The 27742-nt window shown below is 32.3% G+C and overlaps 1 protein-coding gene across 1 annotated transcript in view; it reads right to left on the reverse strand.

Moving 5' to 3' along the window:
- The window catches only part of NCAM2 (neural cell adhesion molecule 2), a 263078-nt gene that overhangs the window by 110839 nt on the left and 124497 nt on the right, over positions 1–27742 (reverse strand). Inside the window, exons 9-10 of the mRNA XM_031959261.1 lie at positions 26361–26511; positions 4256–4443 (exon numbers count right to left, since the gene is read on the reverse strand). Of these exons, the coding sequence (XP_031815121.1) occupies positions 4256–4443; positions 26361–26511 (339 nt within the window). The remainder of the gene's footprint in view (positions 1–4255; positions 4444–26360; positions 26512–27742) is intronic.

Consider the following 27742-nt stretch of genomic DNA (forward strand, 5'->3'; position numbering starts at 1 on the left):
CTAGCTGTATGACCCTGGGCAAGTCCCTTAACCCTAACTGCCTTAGCAAGAAAAAAAAAAATCTTATTCTTTGCAAAAGATTTCTTTCTGTTCTAAATTTTCTATTCCATTCATTATCTTACCTTTCAGTTCTTTTATTTGCACTTGAAACGACATTTGTTTCTGAGGTACTAATGCTAAACTTTTCTCTTTTACCCTATTTCTTTTTTCTCTCAGCTAATTTTTTTTATGCAGGGCTATAACTTTTGATCTACCACCATTTGATTAATGGATAATTTAAACTGAAATGCTACCACTGGGAGACTGCTACATTATGATGATGTTGGGGTACTTGGTAAAAATCTTTTGTGGAAGTTGCCTACATGGCCACAGTTCCATTCCCAACCTGATCCTATTTTGGCAACTATTTGCCAATTAATGTGGCAATGGGTTGCCACGTTCCATAGAAAAGCCAGGATTAGAGGGTGGGAGGAGGCAAGCATGAAGGGGATAAAGGACAAAAATATGGGAGATCTTTGTTAGGGTGATTGGTTAAAGTTTTGGTGGGTGACTTCATTATCCATTATTCTTAGTCATCCACTTTCTCTAGGTCCACATTTGATAATGATAACCCATAATGCAGAGGGAGGCACTCAGGGTAGGATAGAGGCTGGAATATAGATAGGATAATGTAGAGATAATGATATGGGAAGGTTTTAAAACAATTTTTCTGTGAGTTTTAGCTTACAGAAATTCCTTTTTTTCCTCCTCTTTTTAGTTATTACTCTTACTCTTGCTTTCTTTTTTTGGATGTGAATAGTAATTGGAGTAATATTCAGTCTTTTACTTGACCATATTGCCACAAGTCTATTTTCACGAACAAGAAGAGCATGTCAAACCCTCTGCATTATGGCTAAGGCAAAATGCAAATGAAGGTCATAGTTTTATAGGGAGAAGGTTAGCTCTTTTTTAGCCATGTCTATTAGCCAGCCAGTCAGTCAATAAGCAGTTATGAGGTTACCACTATAAGCCCAGCATTAGGACAATGAGTCCCTAATTTTAAAGAACTTGTAGTTTAATGGGGGAGACAACATGAAAACAATTATATATGAACAACATAAAATTGAAGATAATCAACAAATGTGGAAAATAGACAAATTTTAGCAGAGACTTGAAGGAAGCTTGGGAAACTAGAAAACAGAGATGAAGAGGGAAAAATCTCTCAGGCAAAGGGGGAAGACATTAAAAATGCTCTGAATTAGGAAATGGAGTAACTTTTGTGAGAAATGGTACAGAGATTAGAGGCCAGTCTCACCTTATCACAGAATTTGTGGAAGAAATTAGGTTTACAGTAAGACCAGAATATGATGGACTTTACAAGCCAAAGAGAAGATTTTTATCCTGAGGGTAATAGCAACTACTGGACTTTACTGAAGGAGGCTCTGATGGGATGAAAGTCAGACGTATATTTTGGGAAGATCAGTTGGAGAGCCGGGTGGAAGATGGGTTGGAAAGGGGGAGAGATGTGATGCAAGAAGGCAATGTACTAATTCTGTTATGAGGTGATAGTGACCCTCAGTGGGATGGTAACTTGTAAGTTGAAAGGAGGTACATGAGATGTTATAAAAGTAGAAATGTCAGGAATAGCTAATTTAATAGACAAAGAATGGGATTATACAGTGAGAAAAGTCAAAAATGTCTCTGAGGTTGTGATCCTGGGTGACTGGAAGAATAATGGTATTCTCAACAGTAAATCAGAAGTTGGAAAAGTTTTGGGGGTAATGATGAGTCCAATTTTGGACATGCTGAGTTTAAGATTTCTACAGGACATTCACTTTGAGATGTCCAATAATAGATATGTGAGTCTGGAGGTTAGGGGTAGAGTAGTAGATATGAAAGGTATCTGCAGAAAGATGATAACTTAACCATAAGATCTAATGAGATTGCTCAGAGATTTCTCAAGGAAGAAGAGAATTCCAGTGGGTGGAGGAGACCCACCATGACTGAGAACTAACTGGTTAAGACTCAGCAAATGCGACTGAAAATGATAAAAAAGGTAGGAAGAGAACAAGGAGCGAGTAGTGTAATGCAAATAAAGAAAAGTGAGTATCTGGGGAAATTGTCAAAGGCTGCCAAGAGCTCAAGAAAGGTGAGGATTCAAAAAAAGACACTTGATTTGGTAATTAGAGATCACTGGTAACTTTAGAGTCAGCAGCTTCAGTTGAATGATGAAATCAGATGCTAAAAAGCAGATATCTGAGAAGAAAATCAGGGGAAAGGAGAAGCTAAATGATTGCCTTCTCAAAGAGTTTGGTCCAAATAAGGAGGAAAGATGTGGGGTGAAAGTAAGGATGGATGGATCAAGTTAGGGTTTTTCAGAATGGGGAGATGTAAGAATATCTGTCTGTTTAGATTCGTATATCTAATAATCACAGGAAAGGAAAAAGGGAATTGGTTAGAAAGGTCACATATATACCATAATCATGGAAATTTCTTAGGAATTTCATTAGAAAGGGATGAATATAAGGTAGCAGCATCTCGTGGGAAAAGAAATGTTTTGGAATATCATAACAACAGGTTCAGTTACTCAAATAAATCTCAAAAAATTAGAAATCAAATTGGGACAAATCTAATAAGATTGCATATATACATATACACACATTTTTATACATATGCACATATACAGACACAAACATACATATATATGTGTATATATATATATACATACATATATACACATTTTAAAACTTGATAATAGCTTTTTATTTTTCCAAATACATGCAAAGATAGTTTTCAACATTCACCTTTGCAAAACCTTGTGTTCCAAATTTTTTTCCCTCCCTTCCTCCACTCCTTTCCATGTATAGCAGTAATCCAATATAGGTTAAATACGTACAATTCTTCTAAACATAATCAATACATATATATATATACATATGTATATATACACATATCTATACACACATATATATTAAAAACCTTTGTTAGCCTCCTTTCTAGAGTATTATGTTTATTCTGGACATTACGTTTTAGGAAATATTTAGAGGTGAACTCAAGACTAGGAATCCAGGACATATAGCTAATATATAGCCTTTATATAATACTTTAAGATTTGTAAAGATCTTACAAATTACACTGGCTCCTTGTAATATTATTTCACTGGATTCTCATAACCCTGGGAGGTAGTTGCTATTATTATTCCCATTTTACAGATAAAGAAAGTGAGACAGACAGAAATTAAATGACCTGACCAGAGTCACACAGCTAGTAAGCATCTGAAGTAGAATTTCAAGTCTTCTCAACTCCAAGTCCAGTGGTCTCTCCATTGTACCATCTAGAAGTCTCCTACATATGAAAAATTATGTGAAACAACCAGGATGTTCAGCCTGGAGAAGACTGGGGGAATATGACAGCTAGAGGCTGTTGACAGTAGTAAGAATGAATGACTAATAAAATGAAGAAATTTAAAGTTCTTACTATGTGTCAAGCATAGTACTAATGGCTAAAGCTACAAATAAAAAAAGAGAGATAGTCTTTAACTTCAAAAAATTTAAATTCGAATGGCAAGAAAGCAGCACACAACTAAGTGTTAGTTAAGGATTTTGGTTTGAGAATTCACCAGGATGGCAAGTGGTACCCTAGGGTAGTCATTTGACATGTTCATTCCAGAAACATCAACTCTGCTAGGCTCTGGACAACAGAACCATGAGGAATGAGTTGCAAAGAGATGATTTCAGATTTGATATGATGAAAAACTTTCTAATAAGTGATTATCTGAAACTGAGGACTGTGTGAGATAAGCTGTCTTGGCAAACAGTGTGTTCTAGTTCCTAGCTGAAGGTTTTCCAGTTGCCCACTTTGGGAGATGCCAAAATGGCAGCATGGAGTATTAGATAAAGAACAGTCTTTGGAGTAAGGAAGATCTGGGTTCAATTCAAGTTCTTACAAATGTTGGCCTGAAACCCTAAGCAATGGCTAAGACCAGAATTTGCAGAATACGTGGCAAAATATATTTGTAGAGTAAGTTTCTTCTTCATACTAATGAAATCACATCCAAAAAAAAAAAAAAGAAAAAAAATGACTAAAATAAGCAGTAACTTTTCTGTCTATATTTATGAACTATTATAATTTATTATTTATATTAAAATAAAATAATTACATTATAATTATTTGTTTAGTGTTATAATTTAATATGTACATTTGATTTATAATCATATACAACTGCATATTAATAATAATGAGGCATTTCATAAAATTGATTTTAGAACACACTTACCTCTAAAATCATCTTTCTTCCTGCACTGTAAGTCTTTAAATTTGTGGCATTTTTGGAGGGTAAAAATGATTTTTCTCTACTCCAAAGGATCGATGCTGGAGGATTAGCTTTCACATCACAACTTATGTTGATGGGATTTCCTTCCCAAGAATAATAGATTGTTTGATTTGATACAAACTTGGGAGCATCTGAAAAAAATAAAATTAGCTTATTCTCTGCCTTTCAAAAACAAATAGATATTTAAACTTCAAGGCAATTTTTTTTTTAACCTGGGCACAAATAAAAATGTCCATTGATGCTAGTACAAATATTAAAATAGTGGTTATTGTAACAAATGTTTAGCTAGACTCTTGAAATATTGGTTATTTGATCAGCAGGATGATTTCAGAGAGGCCTGGACAGACTTAATGAACTGATGCTGATCAGCAGGATGATTTCAGAGAGGCCTGGACAGACTTACATGAACTGATGCTAAGTGAAATGAGCATAACTAGAAGATCATTGTACATGGAAATAACAAGATTATATATGATGATCAATTCTGATGGATGCGACTCTTCAACAATGAGATGATTCAGGTCAGTTCCAATGGTCTTGTGATGAAGAGAGCCATCTGCACTGAAAGAGAAGACTGTGGAAACCAAGTGTGGACCACAACATAGCATTTTCACTCTTTTTGTTGTTTGCTTGCATTTTATTTTCTTTCTCATTTTTTCCTTTTTAATTTGATTTTTCTTGTATAGCAAGATAATTATGTAAATATATATGCATATATTGGATTTAACATATATTTTTACCATGTTTAACATATATTGGACTACTTGCTATCTAGGGGAGGGGGTGGGAAGAAGAGGAAAGTGGGACACAAGGTTTTGCAAGGGTTAATGTTGAAAAATTATCCATGTATATCTTTTGAAAATTAAAAAGCTTTAATTAAAAAATAGTGGTTATTCTAACAAATGTTAGAGTTGGATTCTTATTACTGTAACAAACGTTCTAGCTGGACTCTTTGAATAAATATTTCTTGATGTATTAATTTACCTAAAATATGATATACTATAGATTACAAAAATATTGATTAAAATTATTTTAACCTTAAAGAATATCAATTAAACAAATTTGCAAACCCTTTTGTGGGTCATTGTCACACTCCACATTCTGTTTTGAGTTTCTAATAAAGGATCATCTGGCAAAAACTGGTGATTCAGCAAAATATTTGCTTTTACTTCACATGACTTTAAATTGTATTCATAAATTAATGATATTTCTATCTACTCTATCTACAATTCTTATCCCTATTTCATTGTATCTTCTTATCTGTTTCTTTTTCATATATATGTTTTACTGACCCTTATCTCAAAACTAATATCTTTATTTTCTACCTTCTCATAATTTAATAGATCCAAATATATCAAAATAGTAAAAAGTCTATATGAGATTGACCTCTCAATAGGATCTGAAAAAGTGAAGATAACAGTTTATTTCTATGATTTGGACTACATAAAGGAGAAAAGATATTAAACCATAAGAGATAATAGCCTGTGTGAAGGTTTTGTTTTGTTTTGTTTTGTTTTTCTTCCAAGAAGAACAGGGAAGGAGTAGGTAGGGAGACATTAAAAATTATCTTGTAAATGGGAATGACTAAAGGGTACAGGATCTGGAAGAGACTTGAGCTAATGGAATTAAAGGCACCAATAGAGGTGGACAGGGATTGATATTTTTAAAAATATCTTAAGAGACTGGAAAAAAAGCAGGAGATTGAGAGCTGGTATTAAGGTGATGTATAGTGTTGAGATGGGGAACAAACAGGATTTAAGTTTTTCAAAACAGCAAGAGCAAAGGTTTTAGATGACAAAAGGAAAAAAGAGGTTTGGAATAGATCTTGAGACAGAGAAAAGTAAAAAGAACAGCCTCAAATAACAAGAATCAAATTGAGATTGGATAATAAATTTGTAAAAAAATAAAAAAATAAATAAAAATAAATCAGCAATTGTGGTTGATTGGCTTCTCCAAGGGTGTTCAGTCATGAATGAGTAAGAACAGAGAGGAAAAGTGTTGGGAATAATCCAGTGTCTGGATTTGCTAAGGGCATCAAAAGTAAGAAGGCAAGGGGGCAAAGGATTTAAGGATGAAGGATCATGTATAAGTGAATTGGTTAACTATTGAGTCAAGATTTTAAAGGGAGAAAAATAAACTAAAATAAGGGTGATGGCCTGGGAAATCAGGCAGATGTTAGAGTGGTTAAGAAACAGACTGAAGGTTAAAAATAGGTTTTAGGGGGGCAGCTAGATGGTGCTGTGGATTGATCACTAGCCCTGAAGTCAGGAGGACCTGATTTCAAATCTGATCTCAGGCATTTAACACTTCCTGGCTGTGCTATCCTGGGCAAGTCATCTAACCCCAACTGCCTCAGGGGAAAAAAAATAGGTTTAGGAAGGTGCACAGAGGTTATGGTGAGACAGCAGAAATTCAGTTATAGATTTATGGATTCTAGAGCTAGGATACTAATAAATGTTGATGAGATTGAGGGTCTGATGATCCTTTATTTGAGCTGGAGAAAGAAATGAAAATTCCAAAAACTGAAAAAGTTTATGAATTCAAAAGCAAGGGTGACATCAAATAGTAAATTGAATTTCCTAGATGTAAGAACAATGTTTGAGTAGAAATATGACTTTGAGCAAGATACTGAACTTCCTGAGAAAAGAGGGAAGACATAGATCTCAGGATCTCAATAGAGTGATATTATGGATAGATTGAATCTCAAAGGAAAATAAATTGCTGAGGGACAGCATTGGGGAGTCATCAAAGTAGCAGCAAAGAACAAGGACACACTAACTCCTCCTGTTGACACAATGTGCCAGGGAGTTATGAAAAAAATGGCACAAGTGCTAGAAAGCAGACTGGGATTCATGATCTTCTACTTCTTTTCAGGAAGATCCACTTTTCTAGAGATTTGTTCTGTCAAAGATTCTCTCCCATTAACTGAGGGAAAATGAGGCTCTTTAATTCACTTTTTGAGATTATGAAATCATGCTTCTTTTTTGTCTGTTTTATTTGATGTTTTGCTGGCTCCTTCTATTTTTCTTCTGTGAATTACTTGGAAGGGATGGGTCTCAATTCCTTTTCTTTTTTCTACATTACAATTATGTTTCATTACATATTATTATATATGATTATGTATTATATATATATTATTCCATTATTTCATATATATATATATCTATTATATAATGTAATATTATTTATATTGTCATTACATATCTTATTACATATATGTAGGGTAAAATAACTAATATATATTATACATATATGTATATATAAGAACATTTAGCATAGCAGTGAGCATTTTAATAAGTTTCCTTCCTTTGTCCCTTCATTCTCCTACACACGATTGTCTTCCTATCATTTCCCTTTCACTTTTTAAAAATTAGATTTGCAAGGAAGATATTGAAGCCCTAATAAATGGGACTCCATTCTTTAAAAAAAAATCTATTGTACCTATATCTTAATCCATCATCCAGAAATATAAATTCTTTTCTCAGAACTACCTTCTTAATCAGTGATCACATTCCAAATCTGTCTTTCACTTCAAAACCCCCTATTATCAACTGGAAAAAGTAATAAAAATGCCAACTTGGATTCCAAGGTCTTTAATTTCTTGCTCAGAACATTACCATTCAGTCTTGCTTTCTTGATTCCTTCTGGCAGAATGGTTTATACCTTTATTTGTCACAAGAATGGAAACTGGTTATCCTCTCACTACTCTCAGCAGGGAGTTCTAGTGACCACTATTCATTTCTTCTTCCTTTGACCTTGATTGAACACTCTCCTCTGAAAGTATCTCCTAACACTATGGTTTAACATCATATTATGTGAATTGCAACAAGCCCTGAAACCTCTTCAGTAAAATCTAATAATACCAATGAAAAGAATGAACACATGAAACCAAATCTTAGATGGGCGCTTTAGACCAACAATTATGTTGATAAATGCGATGGCTGATCTTGCCAAAGGGAATGATTAATTAAAGGAATTAATGATGTTTAACTTGGAGAAGAGGAGACTCAAGGAGATTATGATGTGACAATAATGGAAGGGCTCTAATGTGAAAGTTAATAGTCTGCCCTTCTAGCTTCATGTCAAAGTCCGAGCAGCTGCTTTTTTAATATTGTTTTTCTAGTATATCAGTGATTAGATTTGATTTAGTGCTGCAATAAATTTTATTCAAGAATCCTGAAGTATTATGAATTTGGTACAATTAGTAGTAGATTGAACTTATTCTTTCTTTATTCTACAAATAGAGGAAATAAGTAGAAATTACCAAAAGAAAAAACAGACTTGAAAGGAAAAAACTTCCAGTTAAGAATGGAATGGGAATATTGAGTTCCCTCTCACTCTAATTTTCAAGAAAAGGTTTGTTCAGGTATAGTATAAAATCATTAATTTAGATATAGGATGGAATAGGAGACGGCTCCAACTCTGATTCTGTTACTCCTTTAGGCTCATAATTTGGCAGAAGGAACAGATTAGGCCGCATTATTACTTTTACAAAACTCTATAATATGATCAATAATACCAAAATTAGTAGGGGCAAAAGTCAGTCTATTATCCATACTTTTCTGATAATGTAAATGCTTGTGAATAAGGGAACACTATAATCTCAGAAAAGTTTATATTGGGGACAGGTTTCAGGGCAAGGTACTGCAGATCTCAGGGTTGTGTAGGACTCCACTATAGCTAAGAAAAGGAGCACAGTATTCAAAGAGGGCCAGTTCTGATCATCTAAAGCTCAACTGAGTCAGAGATCTGGGTTGGTTAATTGTGAATTACCCACTGTAGAAGATATTGTTTGTCTTCTGTTCTCCAAAAGAGTTGTGACATAAGGGAGGAGATGCCATGACATGCACATAAACTGGATTTAAGGGAGGGAGGACTGGACAAGGTCACCTGTCTCCTTTTCTTCTCCAGAGCCATCTGGAGCAAGATAACCAGAGATGGTCTTATATGCAGTGGGAGATCCATTGCAAAAGATGTTTTGAGATTAAGCCCCCAAGGAAAACACGATTACAGAGTCCAAAATGAATGATAAGGAAAATAAGAGAGAGGCGTGAGACTGAATGTAAAAAGAGTTAAAGTACCAAAAATCTGAGGAAGAAGAAAACTCAAAGATCTTGAACATAAACAGATTAAATCAACAAGAAAGACAATATGAAGAACAGAAGGAAATATAATCTTCACATCTATTAAATGAGTTAAGACATGTATAATTACTAGAAAATAAAGGAAAATGATTTAACACTTGATGAGAGAAAGAAAATGTACAATTTAAGGAGAATATGGAACCACACAGACTGTCTCTGAGTAGTCCAAAAGAGAACTGAGAATTATAAGAAGAGAATTTATGTCCTACCACAAAAATAAAGAACAGAAGAGAAAAATATGAATTTGCAATGGCAAGCTCAAAGAAAAAAAAAAAAAGAGAATACCATATTAGGAAAACAAATACCTAAAGGAAAAGGAAGGTCTGGAAGAAAAAAAGCAAAAAGAAAAAAATTAGTATGCATTAATACCATTAATAGATTTGTGCCCCAAGGAGATCAAAGAAAAAGGAAAAGGGCATACACACACACACACACACACACAAAATATTAATAGCAACTCTTTTTGTCGTGGCAAAGAATTGGAAATTGAGGGGATACCCATAAATTAAAGAATGGCTGCACCAGCTGTGATATATGATTGTGATGGAGTACTATTGTGCTAGAAGAAATGACGAGGGAACTGGTTAAAAAACAAAACAAAACATACATACACAAAAAAAATATGGCAAGGTATATGTGAACTGATGCAAAGTGAAGTGAGAAGAACCAGGAGATCAGTGTGCATAGTAGCAGAACTGTAATGACAATCAACTGTGAGATTAGGTTATTCTGATCAATACAATTATCCAAGATAAGTCCAAAGGATTCATGGTGATCAAATGCTATCCACTTCTAAAGACAGAATTGATGAACTCTGAGCACAAACTTAAGTCAAAATTTCTTGCTTTCTTTAATTAATTTTTGCAATATGACTAATGTGGAAATATGTTTTATTGCACGATTTCAAGTGTATAATTGACATAATTGTGCTTGCCTTCTAAGTGGGTGGGTGGGAATGGTGAGAAAGAGGGAGAGAATTCAAAATGCAATTAAAAAGAAAAGAAAGTTAAAAATTAATAAATAAATTTTTAAAAGGAAAAAAAATTACTCATAATGCAAGCAAAAATACTGATCACAAAGGTAAAATATACAGAGGCAACCAAGGATTATAGGTCTCCCAAAACCCCTTAACACCATAATGAAGGTAATAATAGAACTAGAACTTCTGAATTCAGAAAATGAAATTCAAATTGAAAGAATTTACAAATCACTTCAAAAAAAAAAAATCCAAGACTGAAAACTCCATGACACATAATGATTAAATGTTTAAACAGTTCAATTCATAAATAAGTTCTACAATCCAAGGAAAAAGATATTTGAATAAACCAAGATTATTCTGCATCTCCTAGAAAAGGGAGAAGGAAATAAAGAGTTCTAAAGAACAACAGAGCTCAGGATGTAGTCTAGGGTGACCCATCTTGCAAACATGAGCTTAACCATACAGGACAAAAGATGGACATTTAAGAATAAAGAAGAATTTGAAAGATTTAAAAAAAAATCCTAACCCAAACTGAAGAGATTATTTGCTTCTTGCAAACCCATAATCTCCTACCTTTGCAAAAAAGGGAAGGAGGTGTATTTTTATTAACTCTTCTCAGGGCTAATATTGGTCATTAAATACACAATTTTAAGTTTCATTCTTTTGTTCTTTCACTTATATTGTTGAGGTCTTGTATATTGTTTACTTGCATATTCAATTCATATAAGTCTCTTGATACTTCTCTGAATTCTTTGTATTCATCATTTTTTGGTGTAGTATTATGTCATTATATATTCAACGTACTTCAATCTTTAGCATTTTTTCTCAAGAGATGGTTACTTTGTTTCTGATTTTTTTTTTTGCAAGCACAAATTTGTGCTGTATTTTGACATACAAGATGATGTTTTATTTTCCTTTTAATTTCTGATCTTTTGGGATATATGCCGAGCAGTGAGATTTTTGAGTAATTTCATGCTGTTTTTAGAACTGTTGGACCAATTCACAGATTCATTAACAATTCATCATTATGCCTGTCTTGTTATTGCTCTCCAACACAGACTATTCCATTTTTTGTCACTTTTGACAATTTACTGAGATGTAAGGTAAAACTAAAAAGTTGTGAGGATTTACATTTTAATTAAGTATTTGGAGCAATGCTGCATGTGCTGTTGCTAGTTTGCTATTCCCCTGAGAACTGTTTTTGCATATCCTTTGGTTACTTATCCATTATGGAATGATCCTTGGTCCTAAAATTTTGTGATAATTCTCCATATAACTTGGGTATCAGGTTCCTGCTAGAGATATTGGGTAAAAAGATTTTCCCCCCCTCCAACTTAATACTTAATCATTTTATCCTACTTGCAGTGATTTTTTTGTGTGTGTTTATGCAAGCACAAAAGCTTTTCAATTCCACATAAATGATATTGTTTGTTTTCTTTTTTCTTTTTTTTTTTTTCCTTAGTGAATATCTCTATCCCTTATTTGGTTAAGAATTGGGTTAAGTAATTTAATCTCTCAGTGTTCCAAATTAATTTTTTAAGAAGATAAACTACTATAGAATAGCCACTGATCTGCATTGTAAAGGGAGGTTTCCTAGCATCAGATCTGTTTTGTTATTCTTTATTTGTTTAGTTGTATCCCACTTTTCACGGATCCATAGACCCATGGACCATACTGTCCACTGGGTTTTCTTGGCAAAAATATGCCATTTCCTTCTCTAGTGGATTAAGATAAATTGAGTTTAAGCTGTTTACTTAGAGTCACACAGTAAGTATATATAGATAGTAAGGTCAGATTTAAATTTAGGTCTTCTTGATTCCTGGCCCAGACCCCTACCCACTGAGCCATCTAGTTGCCGCCATACCATCCAAGGCTTAGTCTAAAAAAAACTGTAACTATGTCAAACATTTTCCTAATATTGAACTATACTTACATCCCTGAATAAACTATGCTTGTTCATAGCGAATAACTCTTTGGAATTATTATAACATTTTTAGAAAACTAGAATTTTGTTTTAAAATCCTGCATTAAGATTTATTAGTAATATTGATATATGAGAAGAGTGTGACACAGGAGATAGAGAATTGCAGCCAGGAAGATGCCAGTTCAAGTCTGGCTGTATCATGGGTATATCAGTTGATTTTTCAGTGTCTTGGGCAAATCTCAAAGACTATATGTAGAAGGAACCAATCACATTTCCCTTATCTGAGAATTCCCTAGACAAATAAAGTCACAAATCCAATCCCTAACCCAAATGGCCTACAACATTTTTTCTTTGCTTTATGTTCCCCAGTATAAGAATCAGGATTATATTTATTTTAAAAAACATATCTGGTTATGAGATATGGAGCCTACAACTTGGTTGACTTTTCTATTTCAAATTATAAGAATTTTTGTGGTGCATAAATTAATTGTACTTTAATGTACTTTATTGTATTTATTTAATTATATATTATTATATGTATTAATATAAGTATTAATATATTATTAAATTATTTATTTATTTAAAGTGCTTAAATGTACTTTAATGATTTATAGCATTCACCATTAGCAGATTTAAAACCATAATATCATTAAAACTATTTGGAACTGGCTAAAAAAAAGAGGAGCTGATCAGTGGTACATAAGACATGGTAGAAAGTGACTATAGTAATCTACCGTTTGATAACCCCAAAACTGATGGTTATAAAATAAGAACTCACTATTCTACAAAAACTGCTTGGAAAATTGGAAAACAGCATGGCAGAAACTAGGTAGAGATCAACATCTCATACCACATACATATTATTGTTATTTTTTGCCCTTTGTTCTTGAAGAGGACCAATGACATCATGAAAGTGTTGTCTTGATTTGGATTTAAGTAACACAAGGCTGGACAAAGACACAAGTATCACTCTTCCTCCAGAATCCTATGGGACCTAAGATCAGGGCAATGGATGCTTCTGGATGTCTTAGGAGATAGGATAAGCTTAAAATGGGTATATGATTTAGACATAAGCACATTTGTTCAAGCGGGAATAGTTTATCCATCAGACCTAGGGAGAATGGAAGAATTTGTGACAAAACGAGAGCTAGAAAACATTATGAAATGTAAAATGGATGATTTTGATTACATTAAATTAAAAATGTTTTGCATAAACACCACCAGTGCAAGCAACATTAGAAGGAAAGCAGAAAGCTGGGAAACAATCTTTACAGCAAGTATCTTTGATAAAGGACTCACTTCTCAAGTATAAAGAGAATGGAATTCAATTTATAAGAATACAAGTCATTTCCCAATTGATAAATGATCAAAGGATATTAATAGGCAGTATTTAGATGAAGAAATCAAAGCCATTTATAGTCATAAGAAAGAATGCTCTAAATCATTATTGACTAGAGAAATGCATATTAAAAGAACTCTGAGGTCCCACCTCCCACTTATTAGTTTGGCTAATAGGACAAAAAAGGAAAATAATGGATGCTGGAAGGAAGTAGGAAAAGTGGGACTCTAATGCATTGTAAGTGGAGTTCTGAACTGATGCAGCCACTCTGGAGAGCAATTTGGAATTCTGCTCAAAAGGTAATCAAACTCTAAATACCCCCTAACCTAGTATTACTGCTAAGAAGTCCATATCCCTAAGAAATCATAAAAAAGGGAAAAGCACTTACATATACAAAAATATTTATAGCAGCTCTTTTTTTAAGGTGTCAAAGTATTGGAAACTGAAGGAATTTATATCAATTGGGGAACAGCTAAACAAGTTGTAGTATATGAATGTAATGAAATATTACTGTTATATAAGAAACAACCAGGAGGCTGATTTCAGAGAGGCCTGGAGAGACTTATATGAACTGATGCTGAGTGAAATGAACAGAACCAGGAGATCATTGTATATGGTAACAACAAGATTATATGATAATCAATTCTGAAGCATGTGACTCTTTTCAACAATGAGGTGATTCAGGCCAGTTCCAATGATATTGTGATAGAAAGAGCCATCTACACTCAAAGAGAGGATTGTGGGAACTGAGTATGGATCACAACATGATATTTTCACCTTTTTTTGTTGTTTGTTTGACTTTTTTTTCTTTCATTTTTTTTCCTTTTTGATCTGATTTTTCTTATGCAGCATGATAATTGTGAAAATGTTTCTAAGAATTACACATGTTTAACCTATATTGGTTTACTTGCGGTCTAGGGAAGAGGTGGGGAAGGGAGGAAGAAAAATTTGGAACACAAGGTTTTGCAGGGGTGAATGTTAAAAACCATCTTTGTATTGTGAAAATAAAAGAAATCAAAAAATTTGATAAGTAGGAAGTAGGCTTTTAGAAAAACATGGAAAGACATAAAAACTGATGCTGAGTTAAGTGAACTTCATATCAGGAGAAAATTCTACATAACAGAAATATTGTGAGATAATCAACTATGACAGACTTAGCTCTTCTTAGCAATACAATAATCCAAGACAATTCCAAAAGATTCATGAAGGAAAATGCTATATACATGCAGGAAAAGACTTTATGTAGTTTGAAAACAGACTGAAGCATACTATTTACACTTTTTAAAATGTGTGACTTTTTTCCTTTTTCTGTTTCTTCTTTCACAACATGATAATGTAGAAATATGTTTACATGATTGCATATGTATAATTTATATTAGACAGCTGAAGGGGAGGAGAAAAAAGGAGGGAGAAAAATTTGGAACTCAAAATCTTGTAAAAAATGAATGTTGAAAACTATCTTTACGCATGAAAAATAAAATACTACTTACAATACAAAAATCCCTATTAGAGATCATAGGACCTCTAATGATAAGTAGTATCTATTTAAAGCCATCAGCAAGCTTTTGTGTAAAGAGGATAAGCTAGAAGCCTTCCCAATAAAATTAGAAGTGGAAAAAGATGCCTATTATTACCACTATTATTCAAAGTTTTACTAGAAATGTTAGCTTTAGCAATAAGAAAAAGAAATTGAAAGAATCAGACTAGGCAATGAGGAAACAAAACTATCATGCTTTCCAGATGATATGATGGTTATACTTTAGAGATTACTAGAGAATTAACTTTAAAAAAATTACTTGAAATAATTAATCACTTAGGCAAAGTTTCAGGGTACAAAATAAAGCTACATAAATCATCAACAACAAAGCAAAAGACTGAATGAAAAAACTGACTTAAAATAATTGTAGACAATGTAAAATATTTGGGAATTTACTTGCCAAGACAAATCCAAGAATTATATGAACACAATTATAATACACTTAACATACAAATAAAAATCAGATAAAACAATTGGAAAAATATCAGTTGCTCATGGTAGGTCAAGTTAATATAACAAAAATGACAATTCTACCTAAATTAATTTATTCAGTGCCATAACAATTAAGCCACCAAGATTAGTTTATAGAGATAAGAAAAATAAGAACTTCAAAGAAAGATAGCTTAGTGATACCAAATCTCATTCTAAACTGTATAAAATGGTAATCATCAAATCTGGTGTTGGCTAAGACATATACAATAGTGGAATAGATTAGACATACAAGGCACAGTAATAAATCACCACAGTAATCTAGTATTTGATAAATCCAAAGATTCCAGCTTTGGGATAATAACCAACTATTTCACTCCTGGGAAAAAAACAGAAACAGTATGGCAGAAACTGGGTATAGATTAACATTTTACACTGTATACCAAGATAAGGTCAAAATGTGCACATGACTTAGATATAAAAGGTGATATCTAAGCAAATCAGGGGAATAAGGAATAGTTTACCTCTTAGATCTATGGAGAAGGGAAGAATTTACAACCAAACAAGAAGAAAGCATTATAGTATGTAAAATGGATAATTTTGATCATATTAAATTAAAAAAGATTTGCACCAACAAAACCAATGCAACCAACATTAGAAGAAAAGCAGAAAATTGCAAAACAATCTTTACAACACATTTCTTTGATAAAGGTTTTATTTATTAAATATATAGAGAAGTAAATCAAATTTATAAGAAGTCATTAATCAATTGGAGAATTATCAAATAAATTGAAATAAGTGAATTACTATCACTTATCAGATTGACTAATACATGTAGAAAAGACATATAAGGAATACTAATGAAGATGTGGAAAGATTGGCACAGTAACTTATTGTTGATGAAGTAGTGAATTGAATCAACCATTCTGGAGAGCAATTTAGAACTATGCCCAAAGGGCAATCAAACTTGCATAACCTTTGTTCCAACAATACCACTACTGGGTCTACATCTCAAAGAGATCATAAAAAGGGAAAAGGACTTACAACATAAAAATATTTATAGAAGCTTTTTTTTTTTTTTTTTTGTGATGTCAAAGAATTAGAAATTGAGATGACCTTTAATTGGGAAATGGCCAAACAAGTTGTAAATACATACATGTTATAAATGTATTACATGTAAATACAAAAGAATTCTATTGTGCTATATAGAGTATGATGAATAGGAGGTCTTCAGAAAAACCTGTAAAGACTTATAGGAACTGATAAAAAGTGAAATGAGTAGAACAGGAGAATGTTGTACACAGTATTAGCAATACTGATTGATCAACCATAACCGATTTAGCTCTTCTCAGCAATACAATGATCTAAGACAATTTCAAAGACCCATGATGGAAAATACTATTCACATCCAGAGAGAGAACTAATTTTAGTCTAGATGCAGATTGAATCATACTAATTTCACTTTATTTAAAAATTTTTTTCTTTCATTTTGTTTTTATTTTACTAGTCTAATATGGGAATATGTTTTATATATTTACACACATATAACATTTCATTTTAGGGAAGGAGGAAGGAAAAGGAAGGGAGAAAATTTGGACCTCAAAAATTTTATACGAAAAATTGTTAAAATTGTCTTTATATATAATTGGAAAAAATACTGTTTAAAAGAAAAGTTAAGATTATCTCATTTATGTTTATTTAGAATGTTTATTTTGTTGTGCCATAGTTTCCTTTTATTGTCCTGCCTCAGTTTCCCTGAATTGTCCTGCCTCTATTTCCTTAATTGTTCTACCTCAGTTTCCCTGAATTGTTCTGCCTCAACCCTCCCCTTTCTGACCATTAGGACTGAGGAATTAGGGCTGGAAGCCCTGACCATCAGCATTCCATAAAGCCATAAATTGCAGATGAGTTGCTAAGAGATATGCTTACATATGTCTAGATTTCAGACTTTCCGTCTCTAGTGACTACCCTCTTCACTCTCAGTTTATCAGAGTTTATGATCCTACCCCCAACCTGTCAGAACCAAAGTGATGACTACCCTGCTTATCAATGCTTGGACTCAACCCCTTGCCTTTGTCTCCTCTGATCTTAGAGCTACATATAAAAATCATTGGAATCTCAAATTTAATGCTGGATTTCTTTGAGATGAAAGTCCAATTCAGCCCTGGGGGCAGAATGGATTCTGCTCTGCCTCCAGACTATTTCTCCATCTCAGAAACCCAAATAAAATATTAAAAACTCTGTAATTTCTATCTTGCTTCAGTTTCTCTGGCATTACAATTTTATATTTTAATTGAAAACTCAGTTCACGAATATTTTCTTTTTTTCTATTTTATTTATCTATATATTCAAAAATACAATATTTTCCTCTGAAAATGTTTTAGCTTCATCATAGAAGTCTTGGAATATTTTTTCATCACTATCATTCTTTTTCATTTAATTGTTAAACTATTTCCATGTGTTTTTAAGAGTTCTTTGACTAACCTGCTATTCCGAATATTGTCATTAAGTCTTCATTTTGGTCAAAAATCTAGAATTATTTGCAACTGACAAATAATAGAAGCTTTTACCTTGCTACATAGAAGCTGACCTTGCTATATCTCAGGGCTGCAAATATCTTGAAGGTGATCAAAACCATTTCAAAGAGACTTTTTAAGAACAAATTGAAAAAAGAAAAGAGCACCTTTCAGACTGAAAATTTAAAAAAGAAAAGAGCACCTTTAAAACCTGAAGTCATTACTGGGAAGCCTACACTAACCTTCTTTATGGACTTTTAGTTGTTATGCAAAATAGTTTACTTAATTATGTCTCCAGGCTGTGTCACATAGGAGACTATCTCCAGCTTGAAATGTATTTAACCTTATTTCCCTATATGCTCCTTTTGGATGCTCTAGCATCCTTGTGCTAAGGGGTCCTCTGGATTACCATTTCCTTGCCTTGGTAGAAAAATATAGTTTTTGTTGTTTGGGAAATCTATTTCATACTGACATAACATAATATATTTCCCCCTCTCCTCACAGTTATTTGGTTTCTAGAAATGTTAATGAGAGCAATAATACAAAGAAATTAAAGGCATAAACATAAAGAAGAGACAAAATTATCCCTATTTGATTATTCATAAAAAAACCAAGAAGTACCAGCAGAGACTTTCATATAATTAATAGCTTCGGTAAAGTAGCAGGAAGCAAGACAAATTGGCTGTATGTATGCATACATGTATGCATGTATGCATGTATGTACGCATGTATGTTTAACAAAGTCCAGGAAAAAGCAATAAAGGAAAATAAACTATAAAAATGCATAAAATATCTGGGAGTAAATCTAATGAGTAATAAGGCACATTCAAGATTTATCTAAATATCTAAACTGTTTAAAGAAGTAAAGATTGAATTAATAATAGATGAATATTCAATGCTCATAATTTGATCACATTAATGCATTAAAAACTGATGATGCTACTTAAATTAATTCACAAATTTAGTACAGTGCCATTTAACCTACAAAGAGGATACTATATAGGGTTAGACAAAGTAATTAAAAAATTTAAAGAACAAAAAGAATATCAAGGGAAAGAATAAAAGAGATAAAATTAAAGATGGAATAACATTTCCACAACAAAATTGTATTATAAATCAGTATCTTCAAAAGTATTTAATACTTGTTAAAAATAAGTAAATAAATAAAAAATAATCAGGAGAACAGCTCAGTTAAGGAAGAATAGGAAATATACTTGATAACTCACTGATAAATCTTGATAAGAGTATGAACTCTAAAAATATACTGGGTTTCAGGCTCTCCTGTATGGTCCAGCAAATGTTGGGGAGAGGTTTTATTATTATGTATTGACTGGCATGTTAAGTTCCAAAAGGGAGTTTTAAAAATTAACAAAGAGAGAGATGAGAATTCTTAACTCACAGTTAACTGGGGAAAGATGCCATAAGGCAAGCAATGTTAACTGGGGCCATAAGCCAGGCAGTCCGTAATGAAGCCGTGGAGAAGTGGGAGATTATGCATTGACTGGTTAGCAATGAAGGAAAGTACAGATAGATTCTTTTATGAGAGAAATAACTTCAGGGATTGACATCATAACATAATTTGGATACAGAAACTATAGGGTTTGTCAATGCTAGGAACTGAGCAAGGAATTCAATCAGGGCCTACTGCAATAAAGGCCTACTTAGGATAACAAAATGCCTAATCAAAATCCACTTTAAAGAGATAACAGTAACAGCACTTCTTCCTCTTGCTTCAGGGAATAGTTTAGCTGCCAGATTGTTTACAGTACCACCTAGCTACTAAGAACCCCATCAATCTGAGAAGATAAATTACTTAAAAGGAAGAACTTTCTGCTAGACAAGAATTTGGGAAAACTAGAAAGCAGTTTCCAGGTATTAAGTTTAGACTAACAGTTTATAGCATACAAAAATAATGCCTGCCTGCATATCATGAATTTTAAAGATGTAGTGAGTTCCTAACTAAACTCAGAAAAGAGGAAATCAAAAAAGATAAAATGATCTTCATTATATGACACTGAAAATCTTTTGTGATAAACACATCAGTGATAGGATAAGAAAAGAAAATGCCCGTTGAGGAAGGGGGGGACCTGCATCTCATATGATATCTAATACTCAAGTTATATGGAGACTTAACACATAAGTCCAAGAACAATTCCCCAATGAATAAATGGTCATAAGATATGAAACAAATAGTTCTCAAAAGAAGAATTTAAAAAGATTAACATTTGAGATTACTGCAACTTATAAAAGTTAGAATACTAATCAAAACAACTCTTTGAGTTTTTACTTTATGCAGAGAATTTGAAAAGATGCCTAAGACTAGGAATTGTGAAAGTTGTACAAACCTAGCATTTATGAAGTTCCCATCATGTTACAGCCACTGACTAAGATATAGGAATGCAAAGAAAGTTCTCAGGGAGCTGGTAGTTTAATAATGGAGACAACATACAAACAACTAAGTACAAACAAATATACAGGCCAAATTGGAGGTATACAAAGAGAGGGATAGCACCAGTATTAGGGCAGACTAAGAATGGCTTCTTGAAGAAGACAGGATTTTAAATGACTTGATTTAAAGCTGATGGGAACTCTAAACCAGCTTATTATCAGGAATTACTAAAAATGAGCCCATCCTGCTCCTCTTATCAACCATAATGGGAACTCTTGTTTCCCAGACTGCCTTGTAAGCATCTGTCTCAACATCTCATTATACACACCTGTCACTCCCTAAATCCTGCCTTTATTTCCTCCTCCTTCCTCTGAGCTTTAAAAGATCATGTCCCTCTAAAAGCAAGCTGACTCTGCCTTGCATTTTAGTTATGGTTAATTAAATCCATGAGGCTATTTCACGAAATAAATGGCAAACCTTTGTAACCTGTGAAGGATGTTTATCTCATGGTTGTTCCATGTTATCAACCACTATGCTCTCCCAAATCTATTTTTATCACTTCTTGTGCCTTTATTTTCATTCCAAAGCTAGAAAGCAAAGATGAAAAGGGAAAGAAGAGAGTTCCAGGCATTAGTGACAGCTAATGAAAGTGCCTGGAGTAGTAAGGATATGGAGAATTTTGTGTGAAGGACATCAAGGAGACAAGTATATCTGGAAGAGGAAATATAAGCTCTAAGAACAACAGAAAGACATAAAGTTAGAGAGAGGGCTTTAAAAGCCAAACACAGGGTTTTATATTCAATCCTGGAGGCAGTATAGAGACACTGGAGGTGATTAAATTGAAGGACGTGATCAGAATTGCCTTGTACAAAGAGTAATTTGATAGCTGAGTAAAAGGATAGATTGGAGGCAGAGATCAATCTGGCTACTGAAATAGTCCAGGTATGAGGTAATGAGCGCTTGTAATGGGGTAGTGAAAGTTTCAGAAGAGAGAAAGGGATACATAAGAAAACCTAGGTTGTAAGCATGGGTGATGAAGAGATGACTCCATGATAGTAGAGAAATAAGAAAGAGGGGAGGAAAAAATGATTTTAGTTTTAGACATGCTAAGGTGAAAATATCCTGAAACATACAACTGGAGATGTCTAGTAGACATCTGAAGATGAAACATGAGATTAAGAGAAATTTCAGAGCTGGACAAATAAAGCTAAGAGGTATCTTCATAGAGATTAGTTGAATTCATGGGAATTTTATAAGAAATGTGTTAATTGGAAATTGATATTCAGAGAGTGATACAATTCTATTGTTGGAAAAATCAACTCCTCTTGTGATAGAGACTTGCTATCATGGTTTTTAAAATATCATGTAATTAATAGTGTATAATTTATATAAAATGAATGCTAATGATTATGCAATTACTTAGAGTTTGGGAAAAAACCGCAAATTTGGTAAATATCTGAGAAGTTCTTTGTGGACTTTCCAGATTTTTATTTCCCTAGATCTTTAGTCTTATTTGAGGTTATAAATATTATAAACTGTGAGAAGCTGCTGGGAGAATATTGTAGAGTTCTAAATTATGAGATTAATAAGAAATTAATATTGAAATAGAGGGTTTACAAACTTATTTTATAAAAAGTGATTTTTGCTTGATACACTCATCATTGCATATGAAAAATATTTGTATACCTGGAATAGTATGTATTGAAGTTACATCTTTGAGCCAACTTAATAACAACACATCCCAGATTTATGATTTTCATTTTTCTTGTTTTCTAATGACAGATTTCTGCACTAACATAGACATACTAGAAAGGATGAATAATAAAAGGCTTTTATGTTTTTATTGTTAACTGTTTTATTATAGAACATAAAAAATATAATTATACCTAATTCAATCATCTGAAGTAAAATCACGTGGGACCCTAATTTGATAGTATTCTGAGTTTTGATTTCAGGTATGACTGAATTGTCAGTGAGCCAATAACCCATCATTTAAGGTAAATGCCAGGTGCTGTTCAAAGGGAATACAATCAAGCACTGATATAGATCTGCGCCTGGAAAAGTTGAGGGGGCGATATTGTAAATGTTATGATTCAGTTCCATTTCCCCATTGTGCTGTCTCCTTTCTCAACAGAATATTTTCCTTCTGATTGATTTTTCTCTGTAAACAATGTGGAACTTTTTTATATGATTGGTTATTCCAAAATAAAGGTTAACTATGACTCTTACCTGGAATCAAATAAATTTAAAGAAGCTTTATCCTGTTATGCTTATGTCAGGTCAGTCTTGGTAACCATGTCCATGTAGCAAATTTCTATAACAAGGGTAGGGGAAGTGTAGAAGTTTTTATATGATGAATTCTGTTGTAATATTCAAGATCTCTGAGTTATTCTAATAGGATGCAAGTATGAAAGATCTTACTGTTTTAAATTTTACTATTCTAAATTTGTGTCTACTAATAGATATTATACATAATGTTTTATATTATGTAATATATATCATTAAATCATACTATAATAGCTATATATTTATGTATAGGATTAGGCAAAGTATTTCATTCTTTCTAGATAATCTGAAGGTAGTATATAAGATAATTAGGACAAAAACACGATATGATAAAGATGTAAAAGTTTTGAATTGTAGTAGAGTAGTAAATTTAATTTTGCCAGGAACAAGATTAGATCCTAAGAACTAAAATATGTGGGGGTGTATATACGTATGTATGTGGGGCTGTATATATGTAAACATGTTTGTGTATATATATATATATATATATATTATATATTTATGTGTGTGTAGATATTTGTTTCTGTGTCTGTATGTGTATATGTACACATGTAGGCAGGTAGATGGTACAGTGGATAGATGCTAGACCTAGAGTCAGGAAGATGAGTTCAAACCCAACCTCAGACACTTACTAGTTGTTTGATTCTGGGCAAGTGACTTAACCCTGTTTGCTTCAGTATACTCCTCCATAAAAAAAAAAAAAAATGAATTGATGATGGAAAAGGCAAACCACTCTAGTATTTTTGCCAAGAAAACACCAAATGGGTTCATGAAGAGATGGATATGAATAGATATGAAGCACATATAAATTATGTTTACCCATCTATCTTGTTTACATATAGTTGTTTGCATGTTATCTCTCATTAATAAGAACGGGAGTCCTTTAAGGTAGCAACGGTTTTGATTTTTCTTTGTATCATCAGTGTTAACTAAGTGCCTGGAACACATTTAGGGAATTAATAAATGCTTGTTGACCTGATTTTATGTTCCGATAAAGTTTACTATCATCCTCCCAATAATCCTAGTTAAAGTTTACTGCATCCTCTTCTATTAATGAAGAAAAGGAAAAACATTTCTTTTGTGTGTAAGAACAAATTACTTGGCTTCTACCTGATTAATATTTTATACCGTGTATTTTTTTCCCCACTACTCTTCCCCTTTGGGGGATTTTCTTGGTATGAGCCATCATCTAATTTATTATAATTGAATTTGTCTCTGGAATGATGAGGTAGAAGATTTAACACTCTAATAATTTTGAGAATAGAGAGTCTAACTTATTACATTCAGGTTCCTCTAGGACTGAACTAAATTGCATGTTTGTGCTACGTAGTAGAAAAAAAAGTGGCACAGAACCTTAGCCCCTATGGGCCCCAGCAGCAGGGCCTCAGGTTCACTGAGGTCCAAAGAGATTAAGCATTATAGCTGGTTCGTGGCACAATTAGGACTATTATAACTGTATCCTTTCTTGGTCTATCTTCTTCCTAGTTGTCATGGCCTTGGTACAAGGTTCATATGGTTGTGATAATAAATATTATGGCCTAATCTATCACAACATTGGCCTTCATCCTTTCATTATAGTACTGGACGCTGAAAGGATTTAAGGGAAAATATATATTTTTCACATTTAGTATTTTTTTAATGAATAAAGAGTTTAGAAAGACTTTATTTCCTTCTAAGTTATTTGTGTAACTTAAATCAATATTTTAAATGTGATTTAAATCAAATCTACTATTTCATTTTCAAATTAATAGAAGCAAATTTTAAATGTGCCAAAATTCTACATTTTTTTCTTCTATTTCAGTCCATATTCTCCTAAGTTTTACAAATCTCATCATCACATAATTCATTTCATAAAATAATGGGCAATTTTCCAATATTTTTGAAATTTACAATCCCAATTCCAAAGCAAACACATTAAATCAAGAAGTATATATTATATATATTCTTATCTTTATCAAAATTTTTAAACTATGTTAATGAATTAAGCACTAATTTTATGTTAATAACTATTCTTGACTTTTCTTAATATATTACATATTATAATACCTTTAATATATTCCAATTTGGGATGTGAAAGTATAAAAATAGATGGAAAATTGAACATTTAAAATTAGGTTAATCTTGTTTCAGTTTCATATTTATATAGCTATATTTTCTGAAATGAATAGAAAGTGACTTTTAAGTCAGTGTAAAAGGTGAGGAGGGGCAATGGTTTGGAATAATAAGTTGAACCTATACCCTAGCCACTTCCAATGACTCATTTTCTGATGGAATTTGCCCATAGAGCAGAAACTGAGTTATGACCACTTCTGAAAGCAAGAGGCTAGAGTACATCAGTCATCAGAAGTGGCCAATGTACAGGTTCAGCTCGTGTGTGCTACATGGATTTGTTCTTTGCAAGTCTATCACCAAGCATGTACCATGTGGGGAGTGCCAATCCATCTCCCCTGTAAAAAAAAATCTGAAAAAATAATGTTAAGACAAAAACATACCAAGCAAATTAAATTCTTTTGTCCTACCTCCACTAGTGCTTTAACATGTTTAACAGTGTTTGAATATATCACAACAGGAAACCTAATTTAAAACTACTGAATAAAAAGTTTTTATGCCTTGTCACCAACAAAATTGGGTTCTTCTAAATAACAAAATAATGCTGAAAATTCTGAGCAGACTACACAGGCTTAAAAGTCTAGAATCACATATTTTAACATTTATTATTATTACATATTCATTTATGTTTCTATCAAATCAAGATTGATATACTCTGATGTCTGCCAAACTTTTTACTCCCTCTTAGCTTATATATTTCTAAAATCTCACATTATGTTTAAGTCCCTTAACATATGCTATAAATGTTCAGAATACTTCCCAGTTACTCCTTTTCCAGATTACAGATATCTATTTCATGATATTTTTGGGGGTTAACATTACTTAGTACTTAAGCAAATTGAGTATTGAAACCTCAAAATATAGTTGATAAATAAAAATAAATGGCTTTTTACTTTGTATTAACATTTCCATCATATTTCCCAAATAAATTTAAAATATTTAATATTAAATAGCTATGTAAATAGCTATATTAAATATTAAAATATTTTACACAAGTAATAGTATTATTGAAAAGGGTTCTAATCAATTAGAACATATGATTAAGAGGATTAGGGAAAAAACCCTCAAATTTTAAAATAGAGGAATAGTTAAATAGTAAATACTAAAATGTAAACCTATTCCAATTCAATTCAAGATCTACAATTAAAGCTACACAGTATTTTCAACCCATTTGTCAGTGAAAAAACCTAGGAAAAGGGAAAACTCTCTAAAATATGTAACATTTTGAATATCAAAATGTGTCCATTATATACCTCTGCTTATTAAATCTGAAAGAATATTTTTCCTTTACTATGCTATACTATTAATACTACTATTTTGACTTTTCACTCAAACTTTATTTCTATTTCTAAATATAATCTATTTTTAAAAAAGATACAAAATATGAATAACTTACATTCAATATCAAGGTACATGCTTTTTTGGTGCCCACCAATTCTACTTGCAGCTTCACAGTCATATCTCCCTGAATCTGACAACTTCACATCTTTAATGTGCAGTAACGATCTTCCATGTTGCCCTTTGACTTCAATATGGCCATCTGGGCTCTGTTTACATAAGTTCAGGAAAAAGAAAGGTATTATGCTTGCTATATTTAATTATGAATGAACTTATGGCATTCAGCACAAAATCATTTAATAATCTAATGAATTTAAAGAAAATAAAATTTGACCAATGCATTTTTATAACATCATTACAATAAACATTTGCAACAAATAACATGAATAGCTATATTTCTCTACCTTAACTCTTGAGAACTGATGTAACTTTAAAAATATTCAAATGTAGAACAAATTATTATTTATTTACTTTTACCTCTGTGAAAAGGTAAAAGCAATTTAACAATAATTTGAGCCCCATGATTGTAACATATAAGTTACTAAAATTTTATTTCATCAGTATGAGGGAATTCTAGTACAATAACTTTCCCCACTGATGCAGAATGGCAACTTAACTGAAACTAAAAGTCATATTTATTCCCCAATTCTCTTCACCTAATTCAGATCACTAATTTTTACCCTTTTTTCTCTTATTTTAATCTTGTTTTTATGATTTACTCTTTGGAGTTGAAGTTTGATCTTTTTGGTGATGATTCTCTCCTCAGTTTTGCTCTCCCTCTTAATCCTATCTTTTCTTTGTCTCCATCAATTTTTCTGTTGAGTTTTAATGTATTCATACAGCAAACTGTCTCTCTCTTTATATATATATATATATGTGTGTGTGTGTGTGTGTGTGTGTGTGTGTTTATATGTGTTCAACTTTCTTTTGTCTAGTTCAGATTAATGGTGAGGATTATGTGATACGGAGCTCTTCCTAACCATGTTTATATGGCTATTTGCTATTCACTCATCCTAAGAATGAGTAATAGTGAGTTCTCACTTTTTCCCTAGTGTATTTCTTTTCCTTCTTCCTCTCTTTTATATCACCAAAATATAGTTATAAACAATATCTAAATTCTGTGTTTGACTTTCTCAATTCCATTTGTGATCTTTAAAGATAGTAGGATTCTAAAGGTAATGTTTCTTTTCTTCCTATTAGCAAGTATTTCACCATTATGTAACAACTTGTAATTGCTCCAATGTAATTTATTCCTCTTGTTTTCTAAGTTGGAATTTCAAAAATTCTACTTAGCTCTTTGCCTTTTAACTAGAATGTTTTAATATTTATTAAAAGCTAATTTTTCCCTTTTGGGTCATAGTGAGTTTTTCAGGGCAAGCTATTTTTGCTTGCTCTTTTGCCTTTTAAAAATATCATATTCTAAAATTTCCTTTCATCTAT

The sequence above is a fragment of the Sarcophilus harrisii genome, chromosome 3 (genome assembly GCF_902635505.1).
Source record: "Sarcophilus harrisii chromosome 3, mSarHar1.11, whole genome shotgun sequence".
NCBI classification, from domain to species: Eukaryota; Metazoa; Chordata; class Mammalia; order Dasyuromorphia; family Dasyuridae; genus Sarcophilus; species Sarcophilus harrisii.